The sequence below is a fragment of the Stegodyphus dumicola genome, chromosome 1 (genome assembly GCF_044657685.1).
Source record: "Stegodyphus dumicola isolate Sdum_Otavi_A_Nest chromosome 1, ASM4465768v1".
Classification (NCBI taxonomy): domain Eukaryota; kingdom Metazoa; phylum Arthropoda; class Arachnida; order Araneae; family Eresidae; genus Stegodyphus; species Stegodyphus dumicola.
Genome location: NC_140768.1, coordinates 111,640,012 through 111,667,645, shown reverse-complemented (window position 1 = coordinate 111,667,645; position 27,634 = coordinate 111,640,012). Strand labels below are relative to the sequence as shown.

Below are 27,634 nucleotides of genomic sequence, written 5' to 3'. Positions count from 1 at the left end.
CTAACAGATTGATTATTCGCCATTTCTCGCTGAGGCAGCAACTCGGTGTGATTTTAACTGCTATACGGCGTGCAATCTCTTTGCCAGAAATACTGATCTTACACCGACAACATGCTTTATACTACTCAGACACTCCCCCATTACGTCTACCTGCATATCTGCGCATGTGCTACCGTACATCACCTTACTTAATCTCCTGATTGGTCTTTCTGTCCGCTCTGCCTCTTCGTTCAGCTGATATGCTAATTTTTCGACTTCGTCCTTAATTTTTGCACACCAGTGTAGTTAAGAATGCTCAAGAATGTTCATTCTGATTTTACCAAATTTATTTTCAACTTTCATTTTATTTAATGTCACTAGTTCCATGCTTTCCCGGGAGTTACACGAGCGGCCAAGAGTTCGATTGTTACCTGTGCCCCAAAGATTTTTACATGACAAAGGAGGCGGCTGATTCTTGCTGGCCTTGCCCCGAAGGTAGGAAAACATTGGCTCCGGGAGCGGATTCAGAAGAGTTATGCATATGTAAGAAATATTCTTCATCTAGTAACTTTTTTTTTAACTCATTAAGTTCATCTAGTAACTTTTTTTTTTTTTTTTTAATTTCTTTTGAATAGCGAGCTGCTTTCTCTTCCAGATCTGAAATCTAGAAGTATCTTAGCTAAAGATGCAAATTTTGTAAATATATATCATTCATATATTTAGGTTTTCATTTATTAGAGAGGGTGCTTATGCATTACTTATGCTGCGTTCATTAAATGGTCTCAAAAAGAGTATATATTTTAAGTATTCTATCTGATAGCCTTTCTTCCAGACTATAAGTCTGCATCGTTATTTCCATGATAGGAGGGCTTTCCGTAAAATTTTCAGGGCTACTGATGTCCATTTCTCTTCCATTACTTTCCAGATTACATCCATCGTGGTTGGTTTAAGCTTAGAATAAGCAGTTTTCGAGAGACCAAAGGCAGAATAGTCCATAGGTAAAACATCAGGGGACTTCAAGAAAATACGCTGAAAAGGTATATTTGCAACACCTGTATCAGTCTTCATTTTTTCAAGGAATACAGTGGTACTTTTCGAAGTATCACTTGTTGCTTCATTTTGAAGAAACTTCATTCTTTGATATAAGTAACTAGAATAAAGAAATGGAATTTCTTCTGTAAATATCGTACATACATCTTTCTCTTGATCGTACGTTGAGTTGATTTTAACAATTTTTCTACGCTTCTTCTTTTTAATTTCTCATTGTAAGAAAATCCTTCGACAATCCTGAGCGCCTAACTGAAACTTGCATTGACAGAGCCAGGTTTCTACATTTCCGCCCTTTCTTTTCCAATAATAAATAGAATTTTTTTTTTTTTTTCTGCAGTCGTTTAGGTAAACGCATCCTTTAACGAAGTTCATAATGTATTTCTATTTATTTCCTATTTAATAGTTTTCATGTAGGGTTCTACAAATTGTTCTGCGTTTAGTCACATACATCGGCAAAAGCTGAAGAACATTATGTTCTTTAATTGAAAATCTCGGCTTATTATTTTATTTATTAGTGCTACACATATATTTAAAGACTTTGCAATTTATTTCTGCGATTACCAAAGATTTAATTTCAGAAACATTAGAAACAATACGTACCTTTTCTGGGTATTCGTTTGGAGTCTTCTTTCCTTGCAGAAGTAATAATTGACGGTATTCCCTTTTCTTTTAATAATGTTGCTTATTTTGCACTTAGAAACTTTAACACCATGCATTTTTGATTTATTATTATTATAGGAATATTTTTCTTCCGAAAGAGAGAAAATTTATCCTTTAACCCACGGCTTGTTTACATACGACATTTTGAAAGACGATTAAAGTTAGAAGTAGCAGACGATATCTTTCATTTCAAACAGTAAACTGTTGCTAGAAATTTACCAAGCACTTGCTTTATTTAATCGAAATCGTCCTAAAATTCTGCAAACGTTCTCCGTATGATAGAAGCAAGATAAACAGTACATAAAACACGCTTAAAAAAGTGGTTATCGTAAGCTACATTTTTTTCTTCCAAAATATCTACTCTGTGATTTCCTAATAGTATTTGTCTTGAGAGAGTGCCTGTAAATATTCTTTAGACAAGCATAAGTTATAAATGAGAAAGACGTGTCAATAAAAGGTATGAAATTTCTTTTTCTACGTAATTGTGGCATAAGTTAGAAGTAATAAACAGAAGGAAAAATTTTGAAATTATACTTTATTTATTTAATTGTTTTTGACTTTTGAGTTTTGAACTTAGATAACATTAAAATTTGATTCTAAAATTACATTCCTCATATTATTTTGTAAAAAATACAAAACATCCATGTTTTCTTGCTATTAACATTGTTACTCACGGCATGCAGAATACAGTAACAATAGCAACTTCAACGAACCAATTAGTCTGTGACCTGTACCAGATCTGATTCCCAATGATAAAATTCTAATCATCTGTCAGACAACGCATGAAGTTAAAATAACTCTGTCGATCTATTTTCAGAGACTGAAATTCTTGGAATACAAGAACAACAAATTAGTTGTTATGGCAAACATCTTTATGAAGAAACTATATTAGGCAAATTTGTTGCATCCCTGCTGACTAGTGCTTCCCAAACTTTTAACATTTGCGGAATCATTGAAGTAATATTCATGTCCAATGAGGCCTTAACGTAGCCTAATGATCTTCAAACTGTATTTCATGGAACCCCAGGGCAAAGAATCTCTTAGAGGTTCTTTGCCCAGGGCTCTGTGTCAAATTCTAGGGATCTCAGAGTCAAAATAAAAATTCGAAAGGAAATTATAAAGCGCTGACACGAGTGTATTGGTTTTCTTGACTAAAATGTAAACATACATTTAGTTTAAAAGACATGATTATAAAGATTCATTACTTTTGAATACAAAGATACATTTAGTTTTCCGATTACTTTCAAAACTTAACATGTTGTTATCATATGTCAAAGAAAATGACATGCAATTCTTTGCGAAACTGAACAGTTTTCTAATAGAAAATGAATTTAGTTTAAACTTAAACAATTGTGTTAAAAGTTATATAATGGGAAATTTTTAAGTTTAAGAAAATCATAAGAGAATGAGTATTTAAAAAAAAAAAAAAAAAAAAAAAACCATTAAATATATCTGGATAAAAAGTCCGTTCGATTACTACGCTAAAACAGAATGTTGAGCTAATGAAGAAAGAGAACAACTTATCAACAAATTCGAAGCTAAATTTAAGCAAAAGCAGCTTCTCAATCTTCACCTGTATATTCACACAGAATACTTAGAAGTTTCTTACATAGCTGTTAACATTTTAACGCCATTCCGAATAACGTATTTAAATGGAAAATTTTTTTTTCAACTTATGCAGCAACAAAAACAAAACATAGAAATAAATTAAGTGCAGAATATGAAATGCGACTGCAGATAACATCAGTACAAGTAGACTTCAACAGTTTGTGTAAAAAAAGAAAGCACAGTCCTGTCACTAAATATTATGCAAGGGTAAGTATCCTTGTATAATATTTAGTGACAAGAGTGTGCTTCGAGCACAAGCTAATGCTTGATATTAATCCTTTGTTGCTCAATGTTCCACTACATGGAACACTGAACTTGAATCCCTTCTGAAACTGTTAAATTTAACCTTAAATGGATAAAAATGCCCTTATAATATACTTCGAAATTCTCTTTTTAAATAGTCGATGGCAGCATATCACAAGGAGACCCAGAATTTTCATTTATGATGTGTTATTAAAATCCAATTATTTTCTAATAATTTTCTATATTTTTTTGGTGATACAAAAGAATTTGTTTAAAAAACAATTTCTGTATAATTTTGATGGCTGTACTCTATATTATTTGTTGTATATTTTTTTAATATTTTTAATACAAAAAGCATGCGCAGAATCATTGAATAAAACGGGGTGTTCCATTAGCGGGAACACTGCGCCTTTAGCGATCTCATGCTATTACGTATCACAACATCTGTCTTAGGAGAAAACATCTATTGTATAAGTTTTCTATTTCCATTGTTTTGAGGGAATGAATTCAAACAACAGTATTGAGGGGGTGAGGTGTGGTTTGTGCTATGAAAGTCCTAATATGGACTTTCTTTAAATTTTTGTGAGTAATTTTCAGGCGGGATTTTTATCAGTAGCTCGAGCCATCTTTACTTAGAGCTGCGCGAAATTTTGCTGTCACCTTTTTAGTCTCATTTCCGTTTATTTTCAATAATTTGTGTAGATATTTTTTTGTGTATATCTTATAACTTATTTGACTTTATATATTAATTGTAATTAATTTTTTATTATTAATTTTTCATAAATGGCGCGTAGAGGTCTAACTCTTTCCGAAGCGCTAAAAGTGCTTTATGAATTACCCTCTTATTCTGAATCAGAGCATGAAGATATCAGCGATAGTGAAATATATGCTCCTGAACCACTTGTGTAATCCGATGATGATATGTCGGATGAAACTCATTTATTTGATGAGAAGGTTGATGATCCATCTCACCCAGGCCCCTCTACGCAGCCTCAAGTTTTTAGTTGGAATTCTAAACATATTGTTGCACGGAACAAGAAGCAGCACAAAATAAGTTTTGTGTTCAAAACCTGCAAAGTTGGTTTGTGCTTCTATCAGAAAGGTGTGACATGCTTTGAACAATTTTACAAAGCTAAGAAATTGAAAAATTTATAAATATCTTTGTATAGAGGACTTGTGTATATACATATATTTATTGAAGAATGTTATGTATATCCAGAAAATCATGTATACAGCCATAATACAGTGTTTTTTTCATTACTATAAAAACTCTTACTCCCTTTCGTGCTTCACTGCAATGCTCGCTTAGTCTCACTTTTAAGACAGCTTTTAAGATAGCGCAGTGTTCCACCTAATGGAACAGCCACAGAATTAAAGTGCAATTTATACAAAATTTTACCTGTATACTCCTTTAGGCCTAGATAGACTGCATACAACTTTTTTTGCTGAAATTCCGACTTTAAAGTATAGTGCACCACAAAGTGTTAATGGGTAAATTACATTAATTTTGTGTTTAAAAATTTTTAATAAAAACAGTACTTTATTTAACTTTCTTTACATAAAAAATCTATAACAAATTAATCGACTCATATAATTTAAAATACAGTGCTTTAACTGTCTTTACATAAAATACCTATAACATATTGATTAACTCATATTATTTTAAGATATATTTTTCTATGGTTGGGATGAGGTTTCCCGAAAAAACTTTCATAGTTCTAAGTGTTCCGTGAGTCGACAAAGTCTGAAGACAATTGGCGTAGCCTAATCATCTTATGATGTAAGAGAAAATAAGCGCGTAGTGGTATTTTATGGAATAATAGATTTCTGCGGCGTAAAATTCTGTTGTAGACAATAATAATTAGTACGAAGAGGAAAATCCCAACTTCATTATTCATACAAATTTTTGAACATCTACCGAAATCCACGACATGCAGATTTCATGAATTTTGGTCATGAAAATCTCCTGAAGGTAATTCTGGAATATTTAACTATTAAATATTATTATAGCTTCCATTTAGTGTATAATGTGTTCTGTCAAGCTTCACGATATCTGGATTAAGAAGAGCACTGTAAAAGACCTTAAACCTTTCGGCCCTGCTGGTGTTATTTCCCACCTTCATACATAGAGGTCTGTTTTATCGGTAGTAGAGATAGTTTTCTGTCGTATGATTTGATCTACAGTAGTTTAGATTGTTGAATGGATTTAGTACAATCCACTATGGCAATAGCGTAAAGTTTAGCGTTTTCGGGGTTCGTTATCGACATGCCATCAAGACGAGGTAGACCGTTATCAAAAAGCGTCCTCAAATCCCAGTCCAGAATTACATCAGAAGTCCCACGTAGTTCCTCTATATGATGTAAGAAATGACAAAATTGGACACTGGCCAATGTGTAAAGATGGGTGTAAACAGCATTGCAAACTGAAAACTTCCAAAGGACGTTCCAGAATCCATTGTGAAATATGCAATGTTCCACTTTGTTTAACAAAAAATAAAAAATTTCGTGTACAATAAATATTAATAATTTTATTATTCTATATTTATATTTTTATGAATTTTTACTTCAAGAACTGCGCTGGCAGTTGTTTACGACATCCTAATTTCTACAACTTGAGTAGGAGCTTGTTATAAGTATATTGCAAGAGAATTTTCCAACACCTATAATATATTTGTAGACTTTTTGTTCATTTTTTCAAAGTAGAGATACTTCAATTAGATCATAAATTTTGCTCTAAATATTAAAAACTTCACAAGGGATCAGCGTTAACACCTCATCAATTCATCAGGTTTCCTTTTTAGATGGGTTTTCTTTCTTTGGCATTCGCTGCTGAACTGGTATTCTGCATCTTATTTTTTACTGCCCTAAGGTTCAAAATATGAATTCATAAAGGACATCTGCTGACCGGTACAAACTGGCTCAAAGTAAAGGTAAATTTTGCAGAATGTGCCTGCAGCACTTCAGATTGCTTGCTTTCTCTGCATGGGCTGCGTTTACAAATATAAATTTATTTTATCGAATTTGTTATGTAAAAAAAATTATTTTTTCAAGAACAGCAAATCTACCCCTGGTAATAAGTTAAACTGACTGCTTTTTCTGAACAAAGAGAAAAGAATGATACTGTTCCCCCTTTTTTCCTTTAGATGTACCAGAAGGGTACCAGATTCAGGTGTACCGGAAAAAGATAGACTTTAAATCCTGAAAAAGGGGAGATTATGGTAATTAGGAAAACTAAACACAATACTTCATGAGGAAAATAAATTTATGCACATTAACAGAAAAAATTAAAATGTAGAAGTTCAACGTAATAATTAGTGGAAACAAGCAAAGATCTTACGGCTGATCACAGCACTACATTTCCGTCGTTTTCACCATGTAACAACAATGCTTTGGTTATTTTAGACTAAAATTTTAGCCTTTTAGGTAATCACAATAATTTATTCAACCAAGAGAACTCTTCTGTGGTACGGTATCGGAAAACTATTTAATTAGAAAAACTGCTTAACTTGGAGTTATGCGCTTCTTTATGTGAAATCGACTTAAAATGTTCGAAGACAGTATCAAAATCTTCTAAAACATTGTTAGTGTAATTCACAAGGGATCAAAATTTTTAGTATAAGAAGCCCAGTGCACATCAACGAATATTTTTGAATTCATGAATTCTTGTTTTTATCTTTTTTTCTTGTACAATCTATTCTTGAGCAAATGCAGCTGTTTGAAGGGGAATGCTGATCGGTGGCGTGACCAGTCAACGCACGTATCAGAAAAAAGATCCAAATATCAGCAGCCGAGGCTACAGTACAAGTGCACTCTTATCTTGGCGGTAGGGTATTTGGCTTCGGTTCAAACCTTACCAACCGAAGAACCCGAAGAACTTCGGTTCAAACCTTACCAACTTCAAGAACACTGAGACAGTGGTGGCGCAATTGCCAACCTCACTAAGAGATCGTGTCACCAGCAAAGCGAGCTGCCGGCTCTCCTGCATTGACGTTTTCAGAGTTTTTCTACTCATGCTGACTGCTATGCTGCAACAAATACTTTAGTTGTGCATGTTTAGTAAAAATGGTTTGAAAATGCATTTATTTCTAGTAAACGTTCCAGACTCATTGGACAGTTTCGTATTTATATAAAGCACACAAAGTTCTTGTATTCTTTAAAACTTATTTTGCCTGTACTTTAAAAAGAAGAAAATACTTTAATTGCTTATATTTTTAAGAATGGTATTCTTTCAGATATCGATAAGCAAGGCCGCCCTGTTTCAGGAAGAGATACAAAATGGATGGTAATTGTAGCCTGCATCATTATTTTTTTCATATGCTTATGGTAAGTATTCAACACGCATTTATTGCTTTTTTAATTCGATGTATGCATGCTAAAACGAACAATATTTCCATTTGTATTCTTTGTAAAATAGTTTTATATTTAGATATTTTGTTATTTAATTTTCGTTTTCGCTGACAAAGTGAACTCCAAACTCACATTTCAGCATATAACACAAAAGCATATAACACAAAAGCACATAACACAACGGCATATAATACCCCGAGAAATAAATGTTAAAGAAACTAATCTGCGTATTGTAATTCTTCACGCACGGAACTTTCCTCATGTCATTAAACTGTTTACTAGCGTTACGCCGACACTTGTTGCTTATTATTAGTTTTTCAACAGTCTTAATTTTCAATTGCGATTAAATTTTGAGAAAATATGAAGATTCTATATCTTCAGGACAAACTTAATGTTTATGTATTTTCAAGTTATTAAAAATACTTTTAATAGTAATAAAACTTTTACTGTGTACTGTACTTACAGAAGATGTTTACACATTTTTAGAATGATTTCGATAAAGAATTATAAAAAAGGATATGCTTTGGGATAAAACTTTCTGGTAACAGCTTTTTATTTCAAAAGAGAAATATTGTCTGCTACTTTTAAATTTATTCTTCTTTGAAAATGTTATATATAAACAAGCTGGGGATTGAAGGATATGTTTTGACGCTTTCCGAAGAGAAACATTCCTGTTCTTTAATTCTTGAAGTGAAACATTCATTGTGAAACGCATGATATTAAAATTTCTATGTGCAAAATAATCAATATTATTAATCGGAAAAGGAAAGACCCTCAGTCATTACTTTTACATCGCAAGAAGACTCCAAACGAATACACCAAAATCAACTCACCGTACTGATCAAGAGAAAGGTTTACGTCTGATATTTGCAGAAGAATTTCTATTTCCTTATTCCAATGACTTTCAAAGAGTGAAATTTCATCAAGACAAAGCAACAAGTCATACTTCGAAAAGTACGACTGCATATCTTGAGAAAATGAAAACTCATGTAGGTATTGCACATATACCTTTTGAATATACTTCTGCTAGGGCCCCAGACATTTCGCCTATGGATTATTTTTCCTCTGATCTCTTGGAAAGAGCTCTTTTCAAGCTACAATGATGGATAAACTCTGGAAAGTAGTAAAAGAGGAATGGAAATCAGTACCTCTTTAAATTTTTCGAGAGAAAAAAAGCTAAGAGTTGGAATATTTGAAAAACATATTGTTTGCATTTTAAACATTAATTAAACGGTAGTGAAGTCGTTCTAAAAATATGTAAACACCCTCTATATATCAGTATATTGCAAAAATCAACAAAATGGTAAATAATAACAGGAATAAGTTTCTAAAAGTACGTTTATAATTATTTTTCACTGTAGATACAGAATCTTTATAATTTCTCAAATGCCAAAGTCTGAATGTGTAAAAAAAAAAAAAAAAAAAAAAAAAAAAAACCTCAGCAGAGCGATAAAAAAGTAAAATCTGAATTTCAAATTTTAACGGTCGCCTAAAAGAGTTTGTTAAGGTTTTTTACGCTCTTGCTGAGTTCGCAATCTACCAGTCTGCTCTTATACTCATTCCTATTAACTCATTTTTTTTTTTCTTCTTCTTCATTTTTTTTTTTTTTGTGTGTGTGTGTGTGTGCGTGTGTGTCTTTCTAGATTGGTTGTCAAGCATAATTTTCTTCGCACTAACGCCATACATATCTCGACAGCAAAACTGCAAAAGTTTTATAAGCTACATAGTAGTATATGTTTAGAACTATCTTATATCGATGGCTTGAAACGCCGTTTCAGTGAAAACATAAGTTAAGTGAATTCTCCCTAAAATCTTCCCCGCGTTTTCAGATGATTTCTGTCCTTTGTACAACTGGTTCCTCTTAAGGAAGTAATGTTCAAGTAATGTTTCGTCACTATTGATGTTTATTTATGTTAAAAATACTGCTCACTTTTACAATTTACCGTCTTTGGAAGGTGTTCTTCGTTATAGAGTTATTCGCTGTATTTTGCACTGTTCGCCTACAGATAACTATTGGGATCAGGAGCACCGCACGCACAGTTAGAAACCATTGCTTCCTTGCATGGATATATATTAAAATTTTTTTATCAAACTTATTTGTTATATTTTCTGTCAGGTCTTACGTTTACGCAAGGAATGAATAAGTCGAATATTTCAAAATTTGACTTATTAGTTCAAGAGAAAACCATATTCATTGCTTAACAAATTGTAATTTTTGAAGAAGTAATGAACAGTTATTCTTGGTAAACTTGCATTTAATATCTTAAAATGCGCTTTGTATTTTTAGGCTCATCATTCTTCTTCTTTTGTGGCGTATGGGTGTTACTTTTCGATGGCGAACTAAACAACTTGATTCTCCTGAGGTGAGTTTATAACATCTTATTCGCTTTGCTATCATTCAAGTGACTCGATCTTAAGAGTAAGCTTAGCGACTTCTCGCACGGACGTGGAGAATAACAGCACAGACTAAAAGTGTGTAAATAGTCCTTTTATTCCCAAACTCTTTAACAAAATGGCATGTACTTTGTGCTCGCAATAACACCGACTATACTTGCGGTGGGAATTTAAGGATAATTTAACAATAAATTCCCCAAAAAGGTAAATAGTAGCGCTAGACTACGCTATTTACTTAACTCTAACAGGCTGACCCAGCAACCTACACCGGCGATAGACTTCAAGAACGACCAGATTGCGCAGCCGCAACTAGCTGGAGGACAAAATAGCAAACATGCGCTATACTAGCGAAATTACGCTCTGTCTAACCTTTTCGTTTTCATCTGTTTAAATACTCTCTTTACTTAACTTAATTTGCATCCTGTCGAGGAAATGCGAGGAGGTAAAGGAAGTTCAGAAAAGATACCAAAATTAAAATAATTGGTTATTTAAACTAAGAGAAACCCTACAAATCATACTTTCAAACTCTGACAAAATTATTGCTCATTCTTTCTCTGAGGTTATTAGATCGTTTCAATTAACTCGGTAATGTATGATTATAGCTGTTTTATTTCTCAAGGAACTTGCATTCCTGAGTTTATTAAAATTACTGGAGAAAACTGGTTTAATATGTTATGTGTCCCCATTGCAAAGAAAATAATTTAAATCTGTTCCTTAGTAGAAAAAATCTGATGTGGACGCCACATGACTTCCTTGTACGACTGTTAAATTATGCATATATTTTGCTGCACTTCATTTAAACTTAACACATTTAAACTTATTATTCTAAATTAATTAACCGATTTCTCGAGGAAAGTTGAAAACGACATGAAAAATTGCAAATTTTGAAATTAAATATCCTGGTCCACTCGTACGGGAGTCAAATTTCCTATATTTTTACTTTTTCATAACGAGCATAAAACTTTTCCAAATATAAGAATAGGAGACGTAGCCAAAACATGAATATTTCCGTCAATTAAAACAGCTGTATGACTACGTCCAACCACTGCGAAAAAAGTCCGCTTACAGAGGTTGGATATATATACTTTTTGGTACAGGCTAAATGGCTTTTTGGTACAGGATTGTAACAAAAAAGGGATTTGCACGACTAAATTTTATAACAGTCTCTTACAAAATTTCAACGTTCTACGGCTAATCATTTTTGAATTGTGCGAGATACGTACGTACAGATGTCAGGAAAAAAATCCATTTTAAATTCTTTTTACAATCCGTTTAGGGGGGGGAGAGTCCTTTATTCTGTCCGTACGTATGTACGTCACTCAAAAAAGTGGTTAAAATGGATATTTCCGTTGAAATATGATATTCGAAATTTATCGCGATTACATTATTTCCTTTACTTCGTACCGGGAAGTAAAAATCGGTTAAAATTTTTTTATAAAATAAGATTTTATTTAAAAGCCATAAAATGCATTTAATGAACTAAAATTGAAATAAAATAGAAAATAATAATGAATTAAAATAGCAAATTAATTTGTTATATATACTGCTAGCCATAAAATTTGCAGCACCACGAAGGAAGGCAAATACAAAAAATATATTTGTTGTACGTAAACAATATGGCATGAAGACAAAATGATTCAATTTGTAAGCAGTTTGGTGGTTTACAGAGGTGCGAAATTAGTAGAAACAGTTTCCACCCCTTTCAGCTAAAAGGGCCCTCGCCCGGTTAGGATGGAGTCGAACGGAGCTTGGATGACAGAAATGGGCAACTCATTCCATGCTGCTTCAAGTCTATGCCCTACTCCATCAGCCGCATTAGCTGAAGAGGGATGGCGGGCCTTCTCTCAGCAACCCATGATCTCATGTTTTCAACGGGTGACAGATCTGGAGACCGTGTAGGCCAGTGCAACAATTGAATACCCTGTGTATCGAGGAAGGTTAGAACACGACATACAACATGTGATCTTGCATTATCTTGTTGGAAGAGGGCGTTTGGCAGGCCTTGAATATAGGGCACAACCGCTGGACGTAAGATGTCAGAAATGTACCGATCTGCGTTCAAATTACGGTCGATCCGAACTAGAGATGTGCGTGTTGTGTACCCATGGCTGCCCAAACCATCGCAGCAGGTGCAGGGCCCATACGCCGAGATCGAATGCAAGGAGGCGATGTGCGGTCTCCTCAGAGCTTCAACAAGAAGCTTGAATTAGAAGTTTATTCTCTAAACTTTTCTAGACACATATACGGCCACCATAATATTGCAGGCAGAACCAAGACTCATCTGAAAGGAAGACATTGTGCCTCTCCTGTATCTAACTTTGTCGTTCGGCGCACCAGAGTCGCCGTCTCTCTGTATGCTGCATTGTCAAGGGAAGTCGAAGTAATGTTCGCCGTGCTGATAATACATGCTGCTGGAAACGTCGACGCACCGTACGAGCACTGGGCGTACTGCAAACATGCCCATTTCCTGATTAATGGTTCGTGATATGGTTGTTCGGATTTGCACGACTGACCTCACAATATGTCTGTTCTCTCGGACGTTAGTCATGGGAGGGTGATGAGACACTGCATGCCGTTTAGTATGACCCTCACGAATCCATTGACTCCATATTCGCAGTGGTTGGATGTCGACCAGTGCGACGGGCGATATCACGGAACGATAATGCACACTCTCGATAGCAACGATCCTTCCTTTATCGAATTCCGACACTGGTTGGTAAGCATTTCTTCGTATTATTCGAGGCATGACACAATATTCTGAGAAAAATAAAACCTCACGAAACTCTTTCTGAATGAAAAATCCACTACACAGCTTTTCTTTTATGCAGTGCTTTATAAGGTATTTCTCCCACTTTCCTAGTGTGCCTTCGTGGTGTAGTGGTTCTGCACGCTCGGCCAGTATTCCAAAGGTCCGTGGTTTGATTTCCGGCGAAGGCGATTGCTCGTTTTTCATTTCTACGGCCTCCAAAAACATCCTAATGTCTCTACAGCTTCAGATGTCATTTCTCCCTCCTGCGTCGTCTGAAATTCTAATCATTTGCATAGCTCAACCTTTTCTTTCTTTTGACGTTCGTCAGATCATTCCTTCTTGTGTGTTGCAATTTTAATGGACAGCAGTGTATTTAATGGGAAAAAGAAATTAAATAACTCTATTCGCAAAATTAATACATACTTTTATACCACGAATAATAAAAGAATTGGACGCCCTTGATATATTTTTAAAGATAATGGTTTATGTTTTTGACCATACAATCCAATCAATAGATTTCATTACCCAGTTGCCACTCTTATGAACGAATTTTGTTATAATTAATGTCTTGTTCCTATTAAACTGTATGATAAATTATTTTTGTCCATCTAGTTAATTAATTAATTTGTGAATTTTAAATAAGAGCTTATTTTATAAAAACTTTTTTGCCTTACTTTATTTTCATCCTTTTAACCTCAACGATACGTTGTCAATCAAACCACCCAGTTGAAAAATCGTTTAACAACAATAAAAAAAGTCACACTTTTATGTCCTGCAATTATTTCACTTCAGCAATAGAGAAAAATCCAGCAATTTTCAAAAATTCGCCAAAGAAATCAAAAATTACTTAAAAAGTTTCACACAAATTTTATTTAAGACTTTATTTTTAATTTTTCCTATCCGATGGTGTGTAAATCGTTAAATTATATTATTTTAATTTGTTTAGTAAACAAGGATAAGTGCGAAAAATCGTTTCAACATTCATTCATTAAAAAAAATTCTAAATCAAATTCTAAAAAAAAAATTGCTTCACCGTATTGTAATTTTATCCACAATCAGTGTTTACAAAATTTGTGTTCGATAACTTCTAAGGACATAGTTGAAAATTGACAATCTGGCATTTAATCCAACCATAAGATGCGCAGACTTTGTCAGATATATCATTTGATCCAAGTGAATACATCTTTCATAGCAAGTGACTAGGCATCCTATCACTTAATTCCAGTCCAGTAATTAAATAATTTATTCTATTATTCTCACTTTATTTGAAAGTATTCAAAACTCTTTCTTTAGCAGCTGCGTATTTTTTTTGCTTAGAACCATCTTTAATAATATGCCATACATTTTCTATGCATCGAGGTTCCAAATGGGCGATTAAATAGTGGATTTCGTGTTCTCTACCTTAACACTGGAAATTTGGAACGGGGCTTCTACCTAAATAAAACATATTTCAGGCTAATCCACCCAAAAGTGTGGAATTTTGATTGTAACGGAACTTGCTTATGCAACGTTTGCTATTTCATCAATACCGTCCGGCATGCTAATTGTGTATCCAAAACCACCCAAGTAGTTGCGTGTATGTATCTGCTTAGTCAGAACTCAAGATAAAATAATTTTAAATAGTTACTTTATAACAAATTCATTCTCTAAACTTTAGTACGCACACAATCGGCAATACAAAGCATCATTTTTCTTCAGGTCCATTAGTCATTCTCAGACAGACAGGTTGACAGCTATAGTAGACAAATGGCTTGTTTTGCACCCGATAAGTCTTTCTGCCCGGAGGAAAAAATCATAAATAAATCCCACCAGGTATCATTCATAGCCAGATAATGGCTTACTGGAGCATATTACAGTATTTGCTCTTAGTATCATAATTAAAATTGATAAAACGGGTACAACTGCTAAGAGTAAAATTCCTAAGAGAGATATTGAATGCTATGCCAAAACATATTTAATAGAAAATTTGAATTGGATATTGATAATTACTGGCTTTACCCCCGAAGTGTTTTTATGGCTCGAGACATCATCAAGCAAATGCAGGCTTTAAAGACAAGTTTCACTACATTCTGACACAAAAAGAAAAAAGTTCTACTACCCACACTTTAAAAATTAACTGATAGATCCAAGATTTTTCGTTCAGTCTCCATTTGATAAGCAAACCCGATTTTAAAATACTTTGTAATCTCTTGGGGGGTTTTTAAGCAACGCTGAAGCATCAGATCCAGGGCCGGTGCCAGAACATCTGCAGCTGATGTGGCCGCAACGGGCGACAGAGTTAAGTGCTCCAAAATCTTCTGAATGTAGGAAGAAGTAAGATCGCCGGCCCTGTCTGCATCTGCCCATTGGTCATAAACTTTAAGCAGTGCTGAATAATCACATAGTATGTCTACCTCTGGAAAAAACTCCAAGGATTAAAATGATGAATAATCAAAGATGAATATATTTACGTGTGTCCTTAAACATGGCATTTAAACAATGTTGTGCTGTCTTAGAGCTCACAGTAGTATTATATTAGACTAGTATAACCTTAAATATATGTCTTAGATAATATGACTTTCCCAGTTTGGTACCAAGAACCACTATTTGGTATATTCCATTCACTTTTTGTTCTTTAGCTTAATGTTTTTTACCCTTAAACAATAAATTTACGCTATGTTTTCACCTCAATTATTGTATCTTTATGTAATTTTGATGCAAGACTAGGGGGGTGAACTCGAGTCCTCTTTGCCTATTACCAATCTTCTTAGGCAACTTTTGTTTCGATAGACGAAAAAGTGCTTCCTAACTGTTTGTAATTAATAAAACGTTTCGCTTAAAAACTATTAGATGGGCTTAAATTATCACTAGAATTTAAATCCTGCTTCTTTAGTTAACCTACATAAAGATATCTTAAAACATTCTGGAAATGGGCTCTGATTCTTTATTTTTGGAAAATACACGTAACTATCGATCAGAAAAACTGGTTTTTGATTTTTGTTCAACAAATCAGTACTCTGCTGGAACGTATCAGATAAATATGCATATTTTCAAAGGCTTAAGAAATATCTAAAACTTTCTTCTTTGCTGCAGGCAGAGATTGGAGAAATAACAGATCAGCCACCCCCGAATGTATATGAAAGTGATGAAGAGCCTATTTATGAGGAAATCAGGGAGGAAGATATGTATGAAGAACCAAGAAGACCATCTGAAAAACCTATGTACGTGGAACTGATTCCTGAGGAAAACTACTATGAAGAAATTGACGAGGTAGCTATGTATTCAGTTTGCCGCAACAGTCAAAACTCTTCAACAATAAATGAATATGTTGTCTGAAAATTTAGATATAATTACCATTTAAAAACTGCTAATTAGTAAATTTGGTGGCAACAGCGATGATTTTATTTTACGCTGAAGTGCCCTTAAAATCTACCGTTATATGAGCACATATTCGCAACTTTGAGGAAATAAAGCGTTTTAAAATAAATAATAAAGCGTTACATATTGTTATAAATTTATATTAATATTTGGGTTTATTTGATTGCATTTTGGCTTTAATGTCTTCTTACAGTGTTATGTATTCTTTTTACACATTTATTTGTTGCGTTTTATGAAAGAAATTAATGTGTATTTTTATTTAATCAAGTTTTGAGCAACTTTTTTGTGTTTTTAAGTATTTATTTTTAGTATTATGTTGTAGATCTATTTATTTGGAATGGACTGTTCGAATCAGTTCGAATCGAAGAAATAGCTTAGTTAGAATCGAAGATATGGGCAGAAATATTCCTGATGGTTTTTGGAGATATTTGGGATTTTTTTGCCAACATGGCAGTATTCTGGATTCTTTCAGAAAACGCATTTTCAGAGTCCTTAGGAACGGTTTCTGTTGAATTTTCCAGGAGTACTGGTGTTAGAAAGTCCTCCACGAAGGCATCCCTCCCTTAAGGCAGATAGCCCTCGAGTGCTTTGCCGTAATCTAATAAACCAAACTAAACCAGAAGTACCGGGGAATCCTACAAATACAACTGCGTTGGGAGCGGTAGTCACCCAAATGAATAATTTATTTTCCAGTTGTACGATTGTACTGTCGTTCTCCCCAGTCATTACTTGCTTAGACTTATACTCTGTGAGTAAATTCTGATGATCTGGGGCATTTCCCCCTTGTTAATAAGCATTTTCTTAATCTCTGCTGTTCCCGTTGAGCTGTTTATAACTGTTTACTTAGCAATATCTGTTATTTATTTCAATTAGTGTCAATTTCTCCTCTTCATCGGGCATAGTTAATAAAAAGATCCTAATGAAGCTATTGCGCACAACAATATTATTACGAAATGCCTAGCTGCAGTAAGAGAGTTTTCCCGCAAAGCGGAGTTAAATTTGCCATGAAAAATGGCAGGAGAAGCCAGATTTGCCCCGAAATCGCCCATTTAGCGGCATTTGGCGATAAAAGTGGCGATAAACGGAGAGAGAACATTTTAGAACTCTTGGCGGTTTTTCTTGGGAATGTTCTCGAAGGAAGGATAAAGCTATATAATCCCTACCTGTACATGGAGCAACAGTATGTTGAGTTCAGAAGCAGAGAGTATGTTGAGTTCAGCAGTAGTGTTTTGAGTCACAGATTAGCTTGTGAGCGATTCGACCAAGTCCGGAGCTGTAGTTTAGTGCTTTGCCGGGAAACTGTCTTCACCGTCGTAGCCTGAAGGCTGGGTTTGTTGATTATTTCAGCGTGTTTATCGTAGTTGTTCGACGACTGTAAACGTGTCTTTGGAATTCTCCTGTGTAATGCTGGCGAATAAATTGTGTTTTGATTCTTCATCAAGTGTTATCGTCAATTACTCCAAATCCACGAACCCACAATATTTTCTATACTTAACCCTCTCGCTGCGCATCCCGCGATTTCCACGGGCGACGTAGAAGTAGCAAAATTTGCGCAACCCGCGATTATCGCGGGGATGCGTTTTTGTCGCCTATTTAAGTGTGCAACCCGCTCTTTCCCCGTTTATGGTTTCATTTCGGCTTTTCTGTAATGTTTAATTGTTTATTTAGATGTCGACTAACAGATGGCGTTAGTTGTCCACGTTTCTGCGAAATATAAAAAGAATTTTTTTTTAGCATTTTGCGCGCGCTTTTCAGAGCTCAAAGATGTCTGGCAGGAAGCGTTTCGCGAGTGATATGACCTATGTTCCTGACGATATTTCCGACACTGACAGTAGTTCTGACTCTGATTCCGAGTATATTGATGATATTTTGAGGAACTGATGAAAATTTCTCGGATTCCTCTGTGGATAGTTATGAATCTGAAAATTCATTTTCTATTCAAAACGCCCGACAGTGGTGCAAAATTGATATGCAAAATATTCCACCAGCTCCTGCTTCATTTCCTTTTATTGGCAATCCCGGACCAAATTTCACTATGGCAGATGATGCAACTGTTTTGGATTATTTTGAACTTTTTTTTGACGATGTCATGTTGCAAATAATAGTAAAAGAGACCAACAGATACGCTCAGCAGTATACGAATAAGGCAGTTCCTAAAGAAAGATCAAGGTGGAAAAATTGGACAGATGCGGATGAGAAAGAACTTAGATTATTCTTTTCCGTTTTGTTTCTCCAAGGAATTGTAAAAAAGCCTAAACAAGAATATTATTGGTCCAAACGTCACATATTGCAAACACCTATTTTTCAACAAGTAATTCAGAAAGATAGATTTATTTTGCTGATGAAGTTCCTCCATTTTACAAATAACGAAGAGTTTGATAAGGATAATCATCCATGGCCAAAATTAAATAAAATTTATGACATCATGGAGCATCTTCGAAACAAATTTCGAAATCTTTATATACCAGATAAAAATCTCAGCATAGACGAGAGTTTGATGCGCTTCAAAGGCAGACTGAGCTAGAAAATGTTCATCGCGAAAAAAAAGAGCAAGATTTGGCCTTAAGTTTTTTGTGGTCTGCGAAATGGGAACTGGATATATTGCAGACTTTCTCATATACACAGGTAATGGAACTGTGTATAACCCGAAATTTGCAAATTATCCAGTTTCCACTAAAATTGTTCTGCACCTGATGGACAGATTCCTGGGCCAAGGTTACTGTGTAACCATGGACAATTACTACATGTCTCCAAAGTTAGCAGACATTTTAATTTCAGAAAGAACAGACTTATATGGAACTGTAAATAAGATGAGGAAAGACCTTCCTCCAAATTTTGCAAAAGAAAAAATCCCTAAAGGTGACGTCCTTGCTTACCAAAGGGGTAAAGTTATGGCTCTGAAGTGGCAAGATAAAAAAAGTGTTTTTCTTATAAGTACAGTTCATAATGCAAGTTCCCGTTTGGTGAAATGCAAATCAAAGAAAACTGTACTCAAACCAATTGTTGTTTGTGATTACAACAACACGATGGGTGGGGTTGATTTATGTGACCAAGAAATGTCATATTACCCCACCCTCAGAAAACAACAAGGGAAATATTATATAAAAATTTTCCGACAATTCATGGACCAATCACTGTGGAATGCTTATATCCTTTATAAAAAGGATAACCCATTACAAAATATAACGCTTCTAGATTTCCGTTTGCAAATTATTGAACTAAGCATTCAGAAGTATTCAGATAGAAATTCCAGTGTTCACTCTAGCAGATGTAGTTCAACTCTCAATCCCATGAAGCTAACTGCTCGACATTTTGCTAGCCATATACCCCCAAATCCCATCAAGAAAGAGCCTCGTAGACAGTGTGCTGTCTGTTGTTTAAAAAAAACTGAAAGCGGAAAAAAAATTCGAAAAGAAACGCGAATTTGGTGCAAAGATTGCGAGGTCGGACTTTGCCTCGAGCCTTGTTTCGAAATTTATCATACAAAACTTCATTTCTAATAAATGTTTTGTAAGTATTTTGCATATTTTCATTAGTATATACTTTTTACCTTTGTATTTTATAAAATAAATCATAATTTAACCAAAATTGATTTTCAAAATTTTGCTTTTTTATCTTTATTCTTCAATTTCAATATTCTGACAACTTTTTTCTATGATCTAATTCTATATTGAAAAAAAACTCTTTTACAAAAAATTTTTGTATATTTTAAGTCTAAAATATATGTAGATTTGAAATATGTAATAAAAAATACGCAATTTTTGAACCTATTTTGATAAAAAAAAATACGCAGCGAGAGGGTTAAATGAATTAAAACATTGACATGTGATACGCTGGGTTTTGCTGCATTTGCGCATAAGTATGTTAATAAGCTTGTTAATAGCAACTCTATTTAAGCACAAAATATAAATAAAAAAACTTGTACTAATTAAGGAATTCTTTTTTAATGGAAAGAGAGAAAATATTTATCCCTATAGGAAACATTAATCTTAAAACACTCTTCCTCATAATATTTTCTTAGAAAATTTTCTTCGAAAATATTCAATACGTAAAGAGTGGCGTAGAAAAAAATCATTTTTAAATAGCTAAGTCGAAATTACATATGCTGTTATTAAAAGGTGAAATAAAATTTTCAGCTTCAGATATTGAATTTAAAAAATTGTTTCCATTAATTTAGTAAAATACTTCCGATTACAAGTGTTCACGTTTATTAGAGTTTACGTTACGAGATGCCGTTTTCGTCTTCCACAGAAGTTACGCTCGTCAGTTTAAGAAATATCATCGTCGTAATGTTTCTTAGCTGTAAAGGAATGAAATTTTTCTTTTGAGTTAGAAAGCTTTCATAAGTTCTGTGAACAAATTCTATTCAGTATGTCGAAATAAAATAGATGGAAAAGAATTATTCGTAACAATCCTGCTTTTCTGGTAACCGCACAATTAATTCTTTTCACTGTCTCTGATTCAAATTGAAATAACACTACATTTTCCTCGAAATACTAACTTAGTTCCATGCTTAAATCTTTTGACAGAAAGAAGTCGGATAATGCTATTGTTTTGCTATGAATTCTAAAAGAGGCCTGAGCCATGGAGCTTTTATTACGGCTGTTTCATTTCCGGTGGGAGGTTCGGTTTTGCTTCATTCATTACTTTAATATTCTTATTCAGGATATTTCTTAACTTAGTGACGGTTTTCAGATACATCATGTCCGCAGATATTCTTTATGAGGCCTTTATTTTCGCAACCATTAGTCGTAGACATATATTCATCCCATTACAAAAATATTTCAAACGACGCAGATATTCATGTTTGGGCATTTCTAAAGTTGAAAAATCAATTTTGTAAACATTATAAAATCTAACTTTTTATACCTTCCTCCGGTCCCTATACTTATATTTAAAAAAATTTTGTTCTTGTTATAAAAAATACAATACAAAAGGTTTGAGATATTTAATATGAAAATTTGAGATATTTGGTGTCATTTTCGACATATCTGAAAGGGTCGATTGTAAAAATCTTAAAATAATTCGAGGTCAGTTTTTCTCTTAAATATGATCCATTGATAGACTTTTATAATTTATTAATCAGTAACATGTATAATTAATTTATAATTATTTTTGTTCCAGATTAATATAATATAAATAATTAATAATTTATAGTTTTATTACATACTATCTTGAATAGATTTTCAGGTAAGTTATTTACGAATTTTCAAACACTAAAAGTACTTTATTAAATAATATCTCACCTGTTTTATTACTTTAAAAACATAATTCAGTAATCATACAAAAAATATACTAAAATAGACATATTTTTTTTAAAACTGTGAATATAATCTTATGACCCAATACCGAAGCTCGTCAGTGTTTCTTAGAACACGAATTCTATAAGTTTTAGTGAATAAGACGTCACTTTCGGAGGGATGTAATGACGATATTCTGCATAGAAATGCTTATTCCGTAATTTGTTATTAACATCGGAAACCTTTCGTTAGATTCAAGTTTTATGTCTAGTTATGTACGAAGGCAAACACTTAGCTCTTCATTTTCTGTACAGCACCTACATAGGATCTCTAACTTTAAATTTAATCACTGGGGTCACTTTTGGTCATAAGGGGAGTCACATTTTATGTATTTTATTTTTTACAGTGTGTGTAAAATACGTGTGTTTATTATTGTTGCTACATTTGGCTGAATGTTTGCAGCTATATGAAGGTATTCCTTTTCTTAGGTAAATAGCCATCGAGTTCTTTACCATATTCAAATAACTTAATTTAAACCTAACCCAAAGCTTATCTTCTACGATGGCACCTGCCTTATCCAGTTCATGAATTCTGTAAAATACGTAAGGCAATTCCGTTACGTACTTTGCCAGAATTAATGTTTCAACCAACTAATCACTTACTAACATTGAATTGGCGCTGCCTCAATTAAAATCGAACACAGATTTTATATTCCGTAAGCAACAAAAGAAATATATCTGGAAATTTGTTAATAAAGAGCCATCATTTCAAAGGTTCGTTACAATGATATATCTTCAGTAAACATTATTTTCGGTATAAATACCATCATCACTCCTCCCTTTCTTGCAGAATGTTTGTAGAGTCGATATAGAAATTTTTTGAAGCCAAGAAATGAAGCTGAAAAATTCGCTCCGAAAAATTCCTCCCGCGATTGGAACTCCGCACCGTCCGATTGCTAGCCGGACGTGCTTTTACACCATAAGGGCACGCGGTAAGGTGGGAGAAGAACCTTACATGTTTTTGCTCCTGAAGAAAAGGCAACTGTATCTGATCGCTCTCAAAATTCATATTCTACGAAGGCATCCCTTCCTTTAGGCAGATAGTCTTCGAATGCTTCGCCATAATCAAATAAACCGAATCAAACCAAAATCGAACAGTGTTTTATTTAAAATCTATGGTAAAATAAGCTTGTTGTTTTGCCTAATTTTATATTGTGTGCTCTTTCTATTTAATTCCATGTATGTTTTTAAATAAAGGCAGAAATTGATAGTGACCTTAATTTTTGATGTAATACATAAAAACTTCAACTGTTTATAGTCACATAAATACTAAAAGTAATAGCTAATACATAAGCACAGTTAATTCTTTAACTTGAAAACATAAACACAGTTAACCGTTTAACTTGAATACCTAAACACAATTAACGTTTAACTTGAATACATAAACACAGTTAACCGTTTAACTTGAATACCTAAACACAGTTTAACTTGAATACATTGTAGAGTCATTAGGTTAATTGGAAGCAGAAAAGATGAAAAATATGCAACCGCCTTCGCCAGGAATCGAACCACGGACCTCTGGAAATACCGGCCCAGCGTGCTACCGTTACATCACGAAGGCACGCTAGGGAAGTGGGAGAAATACCTTATAACATAAACACAGTTAACTGTTTTGCAGTTAATTATTCTTTGCTATGTAATTAATCTGTTTTTGAAATTTTTGTAAAAGCTTATAAATTATTTAAGTAACTATTTTTAATGTTTCTCAATAGGTGGTAGAGTTTTCTCAATCGACCATTATCATTGCAAATGTTTCTTGAAAAGATATTTTTAATCAGAAATTAGAGTTCAATTAATTGATTTGTGTTGTGACTTATCTCACTGATCTGACAATAACATCAGAACAACCCTACGAAATTCATCGAGGCAAGGAGAGCAAGGTTTCGCCTGTCCTTGGCAAGAGCCTTTAGCACAATACAGGTGACAGTACATCTTCGCTCAGTTCCGTCCCAAATTTTGATGAAGAGCACCCCGGGGTAATGGGTCCGAGGATCTCCCACCTTCTTTCCCTATCATTAACCTCTCGAGAGGACTTTCGGCTCCCCATATATTTAGAGTGGCCCCATGCAGCAAAGACACTATACATTTAAAAACATCCATGCCGTCTCCGGGACTCGAAACCGGACCCTTCGGTATCGCAGTAAGCTCCTCTAACCACTATAACGTCCGGGCGACTATTAATTATTTTAATATCACTTACAGATTTTTTTCTTTTGAATTCGTAATCAGTTGAATCAGTAATAAATATCATTTATCTTTATGAAGTTTCTAATGCATACAACATAAACTTCAAGCCAAAAAGCTGCTTGACAAAAGAATAATGTTTAAGTTATCAAATATTATTTATATGATTTCCAGAAAGAAATATGCTTCTTAATGCATATCTTTTTAAATTTCTTTAAACAGGAGGACTACGAAATACCATTACCTGCCAAAAACAAGAAATCTTCAAGTGGACATTACGAATCTCCAATATACGATGAGCCGAATAATGACTACGAAGAAGTAAACAACAAGACTTCAGTACACGATAGCGAAACTGATGTCTCTGCAAGAAAATCAAAAGAAATTTTTGCTAATACAATGACTTATTCCAAAAAGAATATGATCTATCAGAAATCTGGTATGGGATCTCAGCCTTCCATGGATCCAATAAAGAGCCAATACAGATCTGACTCGGAGGTACTTATTGATATTATTGAAAGGGCTTCAAGAGGAGAGTTTGATTCTTCCCAGCCTGGTAGTCTTCCCCACGATCTTGGAGACAAAGACATCGAAAAATTGATTTGTAAAATGGAATCGCAATCTGAGTACGGTACGGCAGAAAAACGAGCAGAAGAATACGTTCAGGAAACTCCGATACCATCTTCAAATGTACATCCGAAATCTATTCAAAGAAAAGTAAAATCAGATGCATATGTAAACCAGTTAACCAAGCATCGGATGAAGCAATGGAGCGACGATTTCATCAAGTCTCCCAGCGAAGGTAAAAATAATCTATACTTGTGTTTATTTTATTAGTCTACTGATATATACAGTTTGTTGATCTTTTTTCAGAAATAATTTAGGCACAACATTAAATTATTTGTATTGGACAAATAGTTTATAGAGTTTAGCTTTCTTTGGGGTGTAAACTAATTGCAAAATCCTAACATACGCACTGCGAATTATCGCCGTGTCTGAAGTAACTAGAGAGCTTTTCGAAGATTTAAACAATCTTTTTATTAAAACAGAACTTTGAGCATAAACGCACTTCTTCCGCTGACATAGTCAACCACCACTTGTTGCAACAGACAAATTCAAATTAAAACCATAGACTATAGTCAAAGACTACATAATTAAATTTAAATCCAAGCTGGCTCAAAAAACTATAACCGGGTAATGTAATGTAATATACGAGTGTGCGGCAATCCTCCTGGTCGATAACAATCGGCCTCAAGGCCAACGCGCTCAGATATCACTTATTATTGTGCTAAAAAATTAGTACACTAAAATTCATTGAAAATTTTTGTAGCCAAAAAACGCATGTGTGCAATGTTATCATCATGCGATGATTTGTCGGTGCTTTATTGTTCACCACGATATTATTTTTTGTACGACGATGTTTTAAAACTACGAATTTTTTACCGCTATATTTTAGAGTTGCGATATTTTCTGCTTGCTTTCTTATTTTCCACTGTGTTTGTACGACTGCGTTTTCATCTTGCACTGTTTTCTACGCGATGTTCGTTCTACGCGATCGTTCGCGATATTTTTACCTCAGTATTTCACCTCAAACCTTCTGTTTCACGTTGAGTTACTCAATTACACTACAGTTGCTTCTGATATATACTTTTATTTAGTATCATATATAGTCATTCATATAGTCATTCCTCTTTTGTGGAGAGAAAGATAAGTATTAAAATAAGCGCTAACAAGAAACATAATAAAGAATAGTAATTGATTACAAAAATTAATAGAAATTTTATGAAGCTTATGAATATTAGTATGATATCCACTAGAAAATGTCTGATTATGTTATTTCAGGTTCCAAAACTCATGCAGGCGTTGATTTGAGACATATATGGTTGCATTTCTTTGTCACTGCATTTATAAATATATGCTCTTCTAAATTAACTGAAACAAAAATGTCTCCTGCTATTATTAAGAGAGTCCTTTACATGATCGAGACGCGATCATGTAAGCATGGCCAACGATAAAGTTCATTTACAACACTATTTTTACACTATACTATATTACTCTATTTTTACAAATTCCAACAAGGAAGAAATGCTACAAAAGCGTGCGAAATTTAGTAACAGTTTTTAGAGTTTTGGACAGAAAGTGCAGGAAATGGTTCGAAAAATTTGAAGTAGGTGATTTTCGACCATAATGATAAGCCGACGACTGGACGGCTATTTTTGATAGAAGACGATACTGTTAATGATGATGTAATACCCTTTTTTGACATTTCGGAGATTGCAAAAGTACTGAATTCAGCTCCACAAACCATTTTGGAGTGTATTCAGGAGCTAAGTTGGATTTATAAATATTCCAGATGGGTGCCTGATGAGATAATTCAGAAAAACGTGCATGATCGAGTCATTATATGCACATCTTTGTTTGATCGGAACAAAAACGAACCCTTTTCGGACCGGATGATAATTAGAGATGAAAAGTGGATAACCTACGGAAACCTCGCTAGGGAAAAAGCATACTATGAGCCTGGACAACCTGGCCATCCACATCTAAATCGAATTCGAGCCTGAATAAGAGAAAGCTGTGTATATGATGGAACGTGCAAGGACGAATACATTTCCAGCTTTGAAATCATAAAGAAAACCTCAATTTGGAAAGATACTGAGAGCAAATGTACAATTTTAACTAAGCAGTCAAAAAAAAAAAAAAAAAAAAAAAAAAAAAAAGGCCGGTGATGTTCAATAGAAACATGCTATACTTTTTCATGATAATCCCAGACCACATGCTGCTTTGGTGACACGTCAGAAAATCGCACAGTCAGGTTGGAAAATTCTTCAGCATCCACCTTACTCTCCATACCTAGCTCCCTCCAGTCATCACTTAGTTCTTTCCTTGCAAAATTGTTTGTTGAAGCAAATATCACCCAAACATTACTTGGTTTCTTCGTATCTAAGGACAAGACATTTTCCAAAAATAGTATTTACAAATTACTATCCCGTTGGCAAGAGGAAAGCGGTGGAAATTATACTGCACAATATTATTAAAGCTATGAAAAAATGTATTAATTTCTTTGATTTCTCATACGGACAGAATTTTCCGGTAAACGTTATATTTAATTTATTAGATGAATTAGTCCAGTTCGAAATTATATTGACATACATTGGTTATTACGTATTCTGTCCATTGTCCTAGAGACTTTAAAAGAAGATTGTGTCATTGTAATTAAAATTTTGTATCCACTTTTAATAAAAAATACGAATTAATTTTCTCTTTCTCTCTCTTTTTTTTCCAGTTATATCATCTAAATACCGGCGATATTCTCAAGGTCAAAACTTACCTGTCAATCAACAACTTAATAAGTGATTGCAAACCAGAAGCTAATGCCTGGACTACAAAAATTTTAAATTATGATAAAATTTATTGTTAAACCGGGAACGAAATAAATGCCTGTACTTTTGAATGGAATAAAAAAATTTAGAGTTAAATGAAATATTTTAATATCTTTGCCAAAGATTTGTCGTTCTACTTTCTTATCTCACATCAGTAACTACGAGTATATAGCAGAAATAAAAATTTTGTGTTCTTGTTCGAATTTAAATAACGTCAAAACATTTTTACATTTTTTAAAAAGAATTTATTGTTTTTCATATTAAATGCAATGTTATGCAGCTGTTTTCCTAATGCAATGAGGCCCACCAGCGGCCGAGCGGTAAAGTCGCTGAACACTGGTAGTTCGGTCCGAGGTTCGAATCCCGCGAACGGGCTGGCTG

At 33.9% G+C, this 27,634-nt stretch overlaps 1 protein-coding gene across 3 annotated transcripts; it reads left to right on the top strand.

The window, feature by feature from the left end:
- Positions 1 to 361: 361 nt before the first annotated feature.
- On the top strand, positions 362 to 27,343 carry LOC118200893 (uncharacterized). 3 transcript variants are annotated; one of them, XM_035372882.2, is made up of 6 exons: positions 364 to 522; positions 7,773 to 7,863; positions 10,175 to 10,250; positions 16,103 to 16,279; positions 24,093 to 24,672; positions 27,157 to 27,343. In XM_035372882.2, the coding sequence occupies exons 1-6, from the start codon at positions 432 to 434 to the stop codon at positions 27,225 to 27,227; spliced, it is 1,086 nt and encodes a 361-aa protein (XP_035228773.1). In that variant the 5' UTR covers positions 364 to 431; the 3' UTR covers positions 27,228 to 27,343. The 3 variants fall into 3 exon arrangements, with proteins under 3 accessions (XP_035228777.1, XP_035228773.1, XP_035228775.1); XM_035372884.2 differs by lacking the exon at positions 364 to 522 and adding an exon at positions 1,996 to 2,146; XM_035372886.2 differs by lacking the exon at positions 16,103 to 16,279 and having other exon boundaries at positions 362 to 522.
- The last annotated feature ends 291 nt before the right edge of the window (positions 27,344 to 27,634 follow it).